General features: G+C 40.3%; 1 protein-coding gene across 2 annotated transcripts in view; it reads left to right on the top strand.

Moving 5' to 3' along the window:
• Positions 1-12,757, top strand: part of odad2 (outer dynein arm docking complex subunit 2) — a 67,686-nt gene that overhangs the window by 3,624 nt on the left and 51,305 nt on the right. For both annotated transcript variants that reach the window (XM_089122097.1, XM_039661443.2), the window contains exons 5-7: positions 103-209; positions 6,136-6,275; positions 7,415-7,531. In XM_089122097.1, the coding sequence (XP_088978223.1) occupies positions 103-209; positions 6,136-6,275; positions 7,415-7,531 (364 nt within the window). The remainder of the gene's footprint in view (positions 1-102; positions 210-6,135; positions 6,276-7,414; positions 7,532-12,757) is intronic.

The following is a 12,757-nucleotide window of genomic DNA, read 5'->3' as shown; positions in this document are numbered from 1 at the left end:
GCATTCATAGCTACTTTACAGTGCATGCATTTATAGCTATATTACTGTTACTGGTTAATGAGCTGTATTTTTGTAATGTGTTGTGTGTGTGTTTTTGCCCAGAGAGGGCAGGCTAAGCCCAGCAGCTGTTAATACAGAGGTAGATCTGTTGAAGAGATTCTGTGGAACAGGAGAAAACCGGGCGCTGAAGTCTGTGCGCTACACATCAGGTTTGCATTATCCTCACTATTCCCCCTCTCCATCACTTCTGCTCACTTTATCTCGTTCTGTCACTCACTCACTTCCACACTTATTTTCAACCTCAATCTGATTAATCTTCTGAGTCGAACCAAGTCGATGTTTGGAGCAAGAGATTGTAGGTTTCTGGTGTAACGGTGTGAGATTATGTTGTTCAAGTTGTACAGTAATTTAGATTTTGAGGAAAATGGAAACAATTTCTCAGTTCTCTCATCTTGACTGCCAGGCATGGCAACAAATGCTGCCCCTGCACTGAAAAAAGTAAACTTCTTCACAGTATTTTTGTCATGTTTTCCTGTACAGCTATCTTTAAACATTCTTAAGTCAAAATACATTTACTTGAAGTCAAAAGAAAAAATTGTCTTCTAAAAATTGAGTGATGTGAGCAGAATAATATGATGCAAATAGAACCTATTATAATTATTGATGCTGTCTACACTGGATGCATCATGGTGCGACGTTCTATTTCTGATGTACTTCACATTAGATCACATAAATGTACTTCTAACACCAAGTGTGCTGCAGAAACTGCACATCCAATGGCGCGGGCACCTCCGGTGTGCGATCAATGAGACCACTCTATGTCATTTCACATCAGAGCCCGTCAAGGGGACGAGGCCTCAGCCTATATTAGTCCCTGAATTCGTCATTATAGCATTGTTTCATTGTTTCAAATGCTTTCAAGTGCCTTCATTCTTTCAAATGTTTCAGTTGTGGAGGCTGACCAACACGCAAGCTGCATTTCATGCCTGGGACTCGACCACATGGAGAATGCATTCTCCACCGGCGGATGTGTGGCCTGCGGACTCGGCTAGCTCTCACAGGCCATTCTTGAGATTTGCCTTCGAGGGACAGGCTAATCAATACACAGTCCTGCCGTTCGGTCAGTCCTTGGCAGCCCGCACGTTCTTAAAGTGTGTGGATGCAGCACTCTCTTCCGAGACAGAGAGAAGTGCGCATGCTGAAGTACCTCGACGACTGGCTGGTGCTAGCGCAGTCGAGAGTCAAACTAATAGCTTACAGGGATTTGATTCTCAGCCATTTAAAGCCTTGCGCCTGCAGCCTCGTTCAGAGTGCGTGAGCTTGTACCCCTGAAGAAATTTCAGAAACTGCTGGGACTCATGGCAGCAGCATTGCCAGTAGCATTGCCAGTACTCCGTATGGGATTACTGTGCATGCACCTGCTGCAGTACTGGCTGAAATGGGTGCCGGGTTTCAGGGTGCCTGGTGCCAATACATGCATGGCAGTCAGGCAGCCTGCGCATTAGGGTGAATCACGGTTGCTTAAGGACCCTGGTTCCCTGGTGGTCTCAGGATTGGCACCAATCGGGACAATTTCCAGAAGAAAAGTGGTCTTTACAGATGCGTCCAACCTGGGTTGGGGGCCACTACACAAGGGTGCACCTGCATCCGGCCTCTGGTCGAGCACGCAGCAGAGCTTACACATCAACTGTCTGGTAATGAAAGCAGTTTGTTTTGCCCTGAAGACATTTCAGTCAAACCTAAGGGGTCATCACATCTTAGACAACATGTCATTAGTGGCCTATATAAATTGCTAGGGGGGCGTCAGGTCATGTGACCTGCATGCTATGGCGAAAGATCTCCTCTTATGGGCACAGACCAATCTGAGCTCTTTGAGGGCTGCTTATATTCTGGGCATCCAGAATTTGGGAGCGCAAATATATGCTCTCACGGGGCAACACTCCCCTCGGCGAGTGGTCCCTAAACCCACAGATGGTCAGTCTCATATGGGAGGTGTTCGGCAGGGACGCAATTGCCCGGTTCACCCTCAAAACACAACACCCACTGCACATGTGGCCCATGTCTGGCCCAACCACCCCCTGTTAGCTTTCCTCCCCATCTCGATTATTCCACAGGTCATCAAACGGGTCAGAGAATGCGAGTGCCAGTCCTTCTGGTGGCTCCTCTTTGAAAATCCAGACTGTGGTTTGAGGAGCTGGTTCAGTTATCAGACACAGCTCCATGGCCTGTCCTGATGAGGAAAGACCATGTTCTGGTGGCTGGTTAGTCACTGGGAAGAAACAAACTGGTTGTGAGATTTCTGAAGGGTGATAGGAGAATTAACCCCTCCAGACCTCCCTCTGTGCCACCATGGGACCTCTCCACGGTCCTAGGGGCTTCTAGGGGTCCACCTTTTGAACCTTTCCAGTCAGTTGATCTTAAACCTCTCTTACGGAAGAGAAACCTCTCTCCTGTTGGCATTGGCATCTATCAAGAGAGTGGGAGATCTGCAGGCTCTCTCTGTTAGGGCGGCATGTCTGGAATTTGGCCTTGATGACTCCAAAGTCATCCTCAAGCCCAGGTATGGTTATGTACCCAAAGTGCTCTCCACAGCACTCAGAGCACAGGTGGTGACATTATTAGCCCACCCCCCTTCTACAGAGAATGGGGAGGGTTAATCTTCTCTGCCCTGTTAGAGCGCTGAGAATCTATCTGAAGCGTTCTGCATCGTTTAGGTAATCAGAAAGCATACTTTTTGTATGCTTTGGGGGTCGATTCAAAGGGGATCCTGTCCCTAAGCAGAGATTTGTCTAGATGGATAGTGGAGGCCATTTCAATGGCATATAACTCTATGGCTCAGGTTTGCCCTATAGGTGTCAAAGCCCATTCGACCAGAGGCATGGCCTCGTCGTGGTAATCTGGTTTTCGCATTTAAGATATTTGTGATGCTGGCCGGCCGGTCCTTGCAGTCCACATTTATGAAATTTTATAATATGGAGGTACCTTCCCTGCAGGCGAGGGTGCTTTTGGTCTGATTAGGGCCCGACCTTTTTTCGGGTCTTATCATTAATTGTTACTGTTGTAAGACTGGAAAAACTGGTTAAAGAGAAAATATCTGACCAGTGGCCTCTAAAGACAAAAGACATTGCTTGCAAATTAACATTTGACACCCTACCCCCTATTCTCTTTCACTCTCTCAGTCAATGATACTGAAAGCTCACACAAGAATATGGTTTTAATGTGAATATTGTTTAGAATCATTTTGATGGTCTCAGGGTGACTGGTAATAATGTCTCATTCCCAAAGTAATAAAAGAAAAGGTAATAAGGTTTTTAAGAAGTTTAGGAATCACAGTCACACAAATGAGTGTGGTCTTTGAGTTAACACCTTCTGCCTTGTTGTCTGAATGCAAATTACAACCAAGCAAATGGTCTGCCCCCGATAAACATGGTAGGGGGATTCAGTAACTTTCCATTGAAACCTGGTGATTAACATATCAGGTAAGGTCTGGCTATTTAAAGGGTGCAGCAGGAGAGCTCGGGGCTGCTTTCTGTATTCAGATCAGCCCGTGATGTTGTGTCTTCAAGGCTCAGCTCATGTAATATGTTGGGTAAAGTTCTTTGTTCTTTGAAACATTTAATGGTTTGCTCTGATTATCTTGTGGAATTCTAATGATACATTTACCTGACATAATAAATTGTTATATTTGGCTATTCTAACAGACTTTGACTTTATTTTCATTAGAGTTAAAAGGAATAGTCAAGTATTAACGTATTTAATGATGCACAGATATCATTGATAAACCCTTTTTATTTTTTGGAGTTAGATGAAACGAGTTAATAGATTAAATGTGTTGCATTTAATTAAAAAAACACTTTGCTTGGAAAAGACGGAACGCGCTTGAAACCTTCACCACGAATCGAACTCTGCGCTTTGGACCGATTTCGTGGCCCTTTTTACACTGTGCACTACCACATTCACATATGTATAATTTATGTATGTATAAAACCCGCTTTTTTCCGGTTATATTTGCACATTATATACCCACTTAGACCGGTGGTGTTGTCAGATTCTAATGTATATCATATGGGTATTTTCATATGATTTATTGATGTATTCTCCCAAACCTGCAGTGGCAGCTAGTTACTCGGTTCGGCAATTTACGTAGCATTCCCACTGCGTATAGCTACTTAGGGAACAAAGTATTGCTTAGCCGGCGGCACTGTTTTAACTACAGTAGTCGTTGCTTCAGTCGTACAAACCTGCTATAATGGCGAATTCTGAGGCCTCGCCCCCTTAAAGAGCTGCCATGCCATCGGATGAGCAGTTGCTGCAGCACAGCCTATGAGCAACACAGCAATGTGCGAGCTGTGCAGCTGCAAATGCGTTTTACATATAGGTTTCAGTAAATCGGGGAAAAGGAGTTTTCCCACTGCGTATAGCTACGCAATACTTTGTTTGCTACCTCAGGGAACTGAGGTTACATGAGTAAGTAGTTTTCCTTTTGAATTATAGTAATTTTTTTTTACCCTATTGAAAGATTATTTTAAAACATTTCAGAAAACAAGACTTCTTCACAATTAAAGATAGACTGAACCAGTATTGCTTTTCTATTTCATTAGTTCAAAATCAGTACGATTTTTTGTGTGTGCGGCAATTACAGATTACATTAGACAGACCTACTCTAACGAAAATGAGATGAACGTCACTAATGTGGCTGTTACTGATGATGTACAGAGCTGCGACAGAAATAGTGGTGCTGAGTTAAATGTGGCCACTGAACCATCACAGATCCCACAGCCCAAGAAGAAATTGAATCAAGAGAGGTTGGTGTCAGATAACTCAAAAGATGGATCTGTAAAGACAACTGAGGTGACAGCCGGCCCAAAAAAAATGCTCATAGTTCCATTTTCAAAGTCGAACCTTGTGCAGGTGCTTGGGGCCCACTTCCCTGCCAATGCAAAACAAACAGTCTGCCATAAATGAAATCAAAACCAACTCATATCAGAGTTCAGTGAACAGTTCTTCTCAAGGCTGTAGAGGATTCAGGTATGATTATGACAATGATAATACATTGAGAGTGTTCTAGGTGAAAATCCTGAGAGGTACACTCAAACAAGCAGACAAAGCCGACTTACGGAGGTGGGATCGAACTATAGTGAAACAGATACATTATTTTCTTAAAAGTATCTATAAGCCTGAAGTTGCTGTCACATTAGCAAAATTGTGTGGCCAAAAAAGGGTTCATTGTCATTAGTGTAGCAATTTATGAAGTCAATTTCTTACCAAGCAGCTTTCTATTGTTCAATGCGATGAATTTGCATGACCAAATGGAACCCAATGCAAAATTACCAAATTTTGTGTTGATATATTGAAATGACCCGGTTTGACCAAACAACTAAATTCATTGAACAACAGTAAATGTGACCGCACTTTAAGATCGAATCTTTCCTGGGAAAAGTAATTTTAGCAGTTCTGATCATGTCAGTCAGTATTACTTTATGATTATTCCTCACACTCAATCTTTAAACCACCACCATATGTGGCAATGCTGGATATCCTTTAAATATAACGTGTCTGTATTAAAATCTCTGCAACATGGAAACCATTACGTATGTCAGATTTTAGTTTACAAAGAGATTCATCATTTCTTCCTTTTTCCCTGAGGAGAATGGGCAGATTAGCTGTGCCATAACTGTTTTTGGAAAAAGGATTGTGTCCTGCAAATTTTGAGTGATGGATGTTGCTTCTTTTGAAATATGTGTCCCTGTATGCCGAGTAAAATTGGAAGCTTCTATGCAAATAGGGGGGGGGGGGGTGCCGTGAGGATGCGCAGGGCGCTTTGGAGCATGTGGAGTATCGGCAGGGGTGTTTGGCGAGGGTGATTTATCTTAGGGTTATGCCTGCAGCAGCTCAGTCCTGAAGAACAATCAGTCATCTTCATTGACTTGGCTACAGGGAAAGAGTGTCCATCTGCTCCTGTAGGAGCTTGCACTGCATGTACTTTCCAAAACTGTTTTATTGTAAAAGAAAAAAAAAGTTTTATTGTAAACTTTTGCTGTTGAGAGGTGACAACAGTGCATTTATTCAACATTTGACACATTATACATATAACAAAATATACAGATCTCTAAAGCATAAATCCTGCCTCCACAGATTACGTGTTTTCCAATGGTTGTCGCTCTCCTCCCTGGAGGCAGATGGATGGAGAGATTTGTTCCCTTATAATTGAGACCTGTGACACAGAGCCCACACTGTTCATCACTTGCAATACTAGTGGAGTTTTCCTCGATGAGGTGAGAAAAATGTCAGGAAAGTAATAACAGTCATTTGGTGCGTCAGTTTTGGATTGCTCTGGGAGCACAATTCTCTTGTATGCCAAAGAAAAAACACAATTCTTCAACATCTTCGGTGTCAAAAATGATGAAATTCAGCTACATAACCTATCATCTCCCTTTAGTAATCAGATTCCGAAATGTGGACAATCCCTCAGTTAATTATATTTTGTATTTTTATCAAGAAATCAAGTGGAGTTTGATCATCTTAATAGGGCATATCCCAACAAGCCTGACCTGAGCAGAGCAGATGGAAATTAATGCACCTCATCGGAATGCTGAGTGATGCAATATGATTTTTATGAATCTGAAATGTGTCAAGCTGTCAAGGGAGCCAATTCTGGTAGACAATTTGAACATACACAATGTGCTCTTAATGTGTTTGAAAGGTATGGTATACAGACACTTTTCCAAAACATGAGGTAAGCGAAACTGAAAAGTTAAGACATGACAGATATGTGATTCTGTTCCAGATCTGCTTCTCTAGCTGTGTTCAGTCCTTTAAAGCCGCCTCACAGAACTAAATATGAGTGCAATTAATCAAAAGCAACATTTTACACACCACAATATTTTTCATTCTGATTCAGAGGACCACTTAATTAAGTACATCTGTCTATTTTTATCTTTGTGTTTCTTTCTTAAATCTAATTTCTTTCCCTCCTCCACCTCTCTTTCTTTCTAAATGTCTATTCTTTTTGGACTTTCTTGTCCTCATCCGTATTCTTTTCAATGCTTTCTGACACTCACCTGTTCATTGTACATTTGAGGTCAGGTTGAATTTACTGCAAATGACAGTAAAGTTAATTGTATAGATTAGACATTTAATCAGAACAATTCACCTCTACACCTCAGCGATTAAGAGCTCAAAGTATAGTTACGGTATGTCTGTGCATGTGTGGGAAGCTTGTTGGTCTTTGTGTGTGGGTTGGGCGTTTATTGTGTTGAACCTTTTCTCTTGCTCTTTCAATTATCATTTTCAAATATATGACTCTGTTAGATATATTGTAACCCAACGTACATCTCAGCTAGACAAACGAATCTGCCACTGGGAATGTCATTAATCTCTCTGTTTACACTTGCATTATTACTTGTTTTTCCAGGAAACCAATGGAGAAGGTGGTGAAAACTCCTATAGGAGAAAAAGTGAAGCCTACAAAGACCTTGTCACACTGTTGAAAAACATGTCTCCCCATTTTGCTAAGGCTTCTGATGAAAAGGTATTGCTTAACACCACATGAATACAACAGTTTCATCTCTTTTAACACGAGTTGTGTCTTACTTACTCAATTGTTGGTTTAAAACCAATGATTGCCATTGTTGGGCTTCTATGATCGTTTTTAGTTATTCTCTTCCACTGCACTTGGCCTTAAAATGCTCCAAATTTATGATTTATAAACGATTTATGAACACGTGACAGAAGTTTCATTATAGTGTCTGCTCCACACCACTGGGCTTTAGATATATCAACCATGCTCTGGGCAATCCAAACATGTGAATTAGTTAAGCTCACAAGTTTGGCATTAACACAACTGTTGCATACTTACATAATGCATTCCCTGATGTTAAAAAATACATTATTGCATCTTAATATGAGATTTTAATATGAGATCTTAATAAGAGGTTCGACCTGATGACAGGGGGCTATTATAATAAATTGCAGGTCTACCTAAAAGCACTTAAACTGGTTATAGGTTTTTGTGAGTATTTAAATAAGCTTGGAGCTCAGTGTTGGTGGTCTGGAGAGCATGAGTGTTCAGCCATCAGAGACAGATGATATCATCATGTGAGTATAGCCAAAGATGTCACCAAAAGGAGAAGCTGCTATTAGTGAAATTGATAGGATGATTATTGACAGTACATTGCTCCTATAGCAGTCAGTAGAATGTTATGTTGATAAATCGGCCCTCCTTGATGAGATCATTTCCTTATGATGTAGATGGGTGCAAGCTAAGGTGGCAAGTGCACCAATAGTGTTGTTTTGATTTAGTTACTGTCATAAAGTGCACAATCGTTGAAAATTTTGGGATCAGTAAAATAAAAAAAGAAATTAGTGACAATTAAGACATTTATAATGTTACAAAAGATTTCTAATTGAAATAAATGCTATTCTTTTGAACTTTCTATTCAATAAAAATATATCAATTTTTCCACAAAAATATTAACAGCACAACTTTTTTCAATGTTGATCATAATAATGTTTCTTAAGCCCCAAATTAGCATATTTAAAATGATTTCTGAAGGATTGTGACCCCGAAGATTGCAGTGAAAATTCACCTTTGCCTTCTCAGGACTACATTACATTTAAAATATATTAAGTAAGGGTTAATGCCCGACGAGGTGTCCATTGTCAGGTTTTAATGGACGACGGCGAGGCGTAAACCGGCCGACGCGCAGCGGAGGACGGTTGCCTCCGCCGAAGTCCATTAAAACCTGACAATGGACACCTCGGAGGGCATTAACCCGCTTATACCATGGTCACTTGCCAAATAAAACATTTTTAAAACATTAGTTTATATTTTAATTAGGCTAAATCTAGTTTTTACAAATAATAACTTGACTGACTGTTTATCTAGCAACCGGAGATATTTATAGTCCGCTTAGCTCGTATCCCTTCAGGTTCACAAATGCATTTTTTTTTTTCATGAAACACAAAGGTAGGCATAGTTTTTTTTATTACACCTAAAACAATTGATCAAACAACAACAAAAAAAAACAATTAGCTCTGATCTCCAGCGATTTGCGCTTAACGTTATAGAGGGCAATAAATTAATCAGATCAAAGAGAGGGTCATTTGCCTCAGGCTCCTTAGGCTTGAAACGCTGTAACGTTCAGCCTTCTCCTGCCTTGGTTGTCTGGACAGCTGCGTAAAACTCCCGCAGGGTCTCATTCAGGGGTGCGTTTCCCGAAAGCATCGTTATCCAACTATGGTCGCAAGTTACGTCGTTACCAATAGAGTTCAATGGAGCAGAGCAGCAGCGGTGTAATTTTCTCCGTTTTATTTACATTTTTTCTTTCTTCAGCAGCATACCAGTCGTCAAAGTTGCCATATTCTCCATAAATGTTAAAAGAAATAGCACGAAGTCGCTCATTGTTGTATTAGGCTATAATATCTACACTCTAAAAAATGCTGGGTTGTTTTAACCCAATTTTGGGTCAAATATGGACAAACCCGAAATGTTGGGTTAAAAATGTAATGTAAAAATTTAACCCAACGGCTGGGTTAGTCCATATTTGACCCAAAGTTGGGTTAAAACAACCCAGCATTTTTTAGAGTGTAACGTTAGATGATAGAGCATGTGACTGCCTGTTGCTATGGTTACTCACAGCCGTTGTAGGCAGCGCATTTATTTATTCATTTCGAATGGTGAACAGGCAGTTTCACCAGAACTACTTTACTAGGTGTCCTCTATCACTTTTTAACGGACACCCTGCAGCCAATCAGAATCGAGTATTCACCCAGACCATGGTATAAGTAAGGGTTAATGCCCGACGAGGTGTCCATTGTCAGGTTTTAATGGACGACGGCGAGGCGTAAACCGGCCGACGCGCAGCGGAGGACGGTTGCCTCCGCCGAAGTCCATTAAAACCTGACAATGGACACCTCGGAGGGCATTAACCCGCTTATACCATGGTCACTTGCCAAATAAAACATTAGTTTATATTTTAATTAGGCTAAATCTAGTTTTTACAAATAATAACTTGACTGACTGTTTATCTAGCAACCGGAGATATTTATAGTCCGCTTAGCTCGTATCCCTTCAGGTTCACAAATGCATTTTTTTTTCATGAAACACAAAGGTAGGCATAGTTTTTTTTTTTATTACACATAAAACAATTAATCAAACAACAATAAAAAAAACAATTAGCTCTGAGCTCCAGCGATTTGCGCTTAACGTTATAGAGGGCAAAAATTAATCAGATCAAAGAGAGGGTCATTTGCCTCAGGCTCCTTAGGCTTGAAACGCTGTAACGTTCAGCCTTCTCCTGCCTTGGTTGTCTGGACAGCTGCGTAAAACTCCCGCAGGGTCTCATTCAGGGGTGCGTTTCCCGAAAGCATCGTGTTATCCAACTATGGTCGCAAGTTACGTCGTTACCAATAGAGTTCAATGGAGCAGCGCAGCAGCGGTGTAATTTCCTCCGTTTTATTTACATTTTTTCTTTCTTCAGCAGCATACCAGTCGTCAAAGTTGCCATATTCTCCATAAATGTTAAAAGAAATAGCACGAAGTCGCTCATTGTTGTATTAGGCTATAATATCATAACGTTAGATGATTAGATAGAACGTTAGCATGTGACTGCCTGTTGCTATGGTTACTCACAGCCGTTGTAGGCAGCGCATTTATTTATTAATTTCGAATGGTAAACAGGCAGTTTCACCAGAACTACTTTACTAGGTGTCCTCTATCACTTTTTAACGGACACCCTGCAGCCAATCAGAATCGAGTATTCACCCAGACCATGGTATAATATTATTTTACAGTACCGTTTTTATTTATTTATTTATTTATTTATTTATTTATTTATTTATTTTTTCAAATAAATGCAGCATTGGTGAACACAAAGGCCTGTTCACACCAAGGACAATAACAGCCAAGAGAAACAATATCGTTTGGAATCTTTTTCAGAACTAATTTTTCCAGCTATTGAACGATGAAAACATTCAGAATCAATCGAATCAGAATCGATCCTGGTTTAAAGAGTTTGAGCATTTAAAGCAACAGTCAACAAAACTGCATTGTGTGCTTAGAATAAATAGAATAATTTTGTGCATTGGTGTGGACACTTATATACAGTAGTTATCATACTTATCTTTATAGTTATTGTTCTTGATAAGAGATTCCGTTCAAAAACTTTTGAACAGCAGTGTACATTTAGATAATCACATACATTAATTTAAGAAAAAATTGTCTAAGCCATAGATGTGTGCAATGCTCCGGCACATGCATGGAGCACTAGACAATTATCTTCCGTTATCTCCTCTCTCATTGATTCTTGTTTCTCCAGCATTTGCTAATAAAGGCATAAGTGTAAAATAATAATAATTTATCACGTGATTTTCTTTAAAAAGTAGAAAAAAGAACACGCATTAACCATGTAGATTACCCATTTAGTTATTCTTTTTAAGTTTCAAATATTTGCTAAACAGACTCAGGGGAAGAGGCCAATACTTAGAAACATAGACACAAAAACAACACATCTGTCCTTCAACTGGCAGCAGTGTATTCCTGCTCACTCCTCAGCCTAAGATTAATCACAGCTGAGGAGAAGAGAGCAAAGGGAAAGAGGGGACAAGCTAATGTCTACACTTCTCTCAATGCGTAAAGTGTCTGCTTGTCACAATACCCAAGAGAGAGACAGATTAAGAGTATCTACCTTAAAGCGAGAGAGAGAGAGATAAAGAGAGAGAGGGAGTTCTCTCCTCTGTCACTGTGCTATTTTTCACATCACCACAGTGTGAAAGAATGTGAGAACAGGCCAGTTAGTCAGACCTCTCTGAATAAAGTAAAAGATAAATTAACAAATTGGGTCTCCGATAATGGTCTCAAGATGTGGTAAAGAGCGTTTATTGTTTGAGAAATGATATCCTATTTCTCATCAGTGACAGTGTGTATTTGTTGGAAAAATGTTTTGTTCTACAGCACCAAATATTTAGTCCTTTCTACATGAGATTTTACAGACAAGAATTATATCTAAATTAATTTTTAAATATACAACATCTTTAAGAAATTACCATTTTCCTTTCCTTTTTTTTAAAAGCGATTTTGGCTGGCTCAATATTGTTCAGATTTGTCTTCAGCTTCATCAGTAGCAGAGCACAGTAAATGCCTTTTTTGTTGATGCAGACAAAAGGTTTCCTCCAACTTGTACTTTTCTTTTCTTAAAACAAAGTCTTCAGATCCACACTAATGTTTTATGCCGACCATTGGCGGTTTTATAACCAACATAATTCTGTCCTTGAGCAATATAAACGGAAACTTCATCATCGAGACAGATTTCTCTTTATGTTCGTTGCTAAATGATGGTGATGTTATCTCTCGCCGATATAGTTTGCAGATGGAAAATGAAGGCAGACAGAAAGATTACTGCTGTACCATATAGTAATGGTTATTGTCTAGTGCTACTCTGCCGGTGTAAAAACCTCTGTCTGGTGTTCCCGTCAGTTACCTTGAGGACAGAAAGTATAAAATGTTCCTTTCATCTATTCAATGTGCATTCAGAGCCAGTTTTCAGACACAGAATAAGCCTGCTGCAAAATTTTAACTTTACTCTCAGCAGAGATGTCCAAGTTAAACTCTGTCGTGTCCAGGACAGGCTTCATCTACCTCACTTGAGGAACAGTTCCCATGAGTCTGTGCTCAGTAGCTCTGCTCACCTTCCATAACTCTCGCCTCTGATAAATGTTCGGTTTAAGTGTGCTATCATTCTAAAGCTCTGAGAAAAAC

This window comes from Pimephales promelas, chromosome 17 (genome assembly GCF_988280905.1).
Source record: "Pimephales promelas chromosome 17, fPimPro1.hap1.1, whole genome shotgun sequence".
Classification (NCBI taxonomy): domain Eukaryota; kingdom Metazoa; phylum Chordata; class Actinopteri; order Cypriniformes; family Leuciscidae; genus Pimephales; species Pimephales promelas.
Note: the sequence above shows the minus strand (reverse complement) of the source record. Positions and strands in the feature narration are given on the sequence as shown.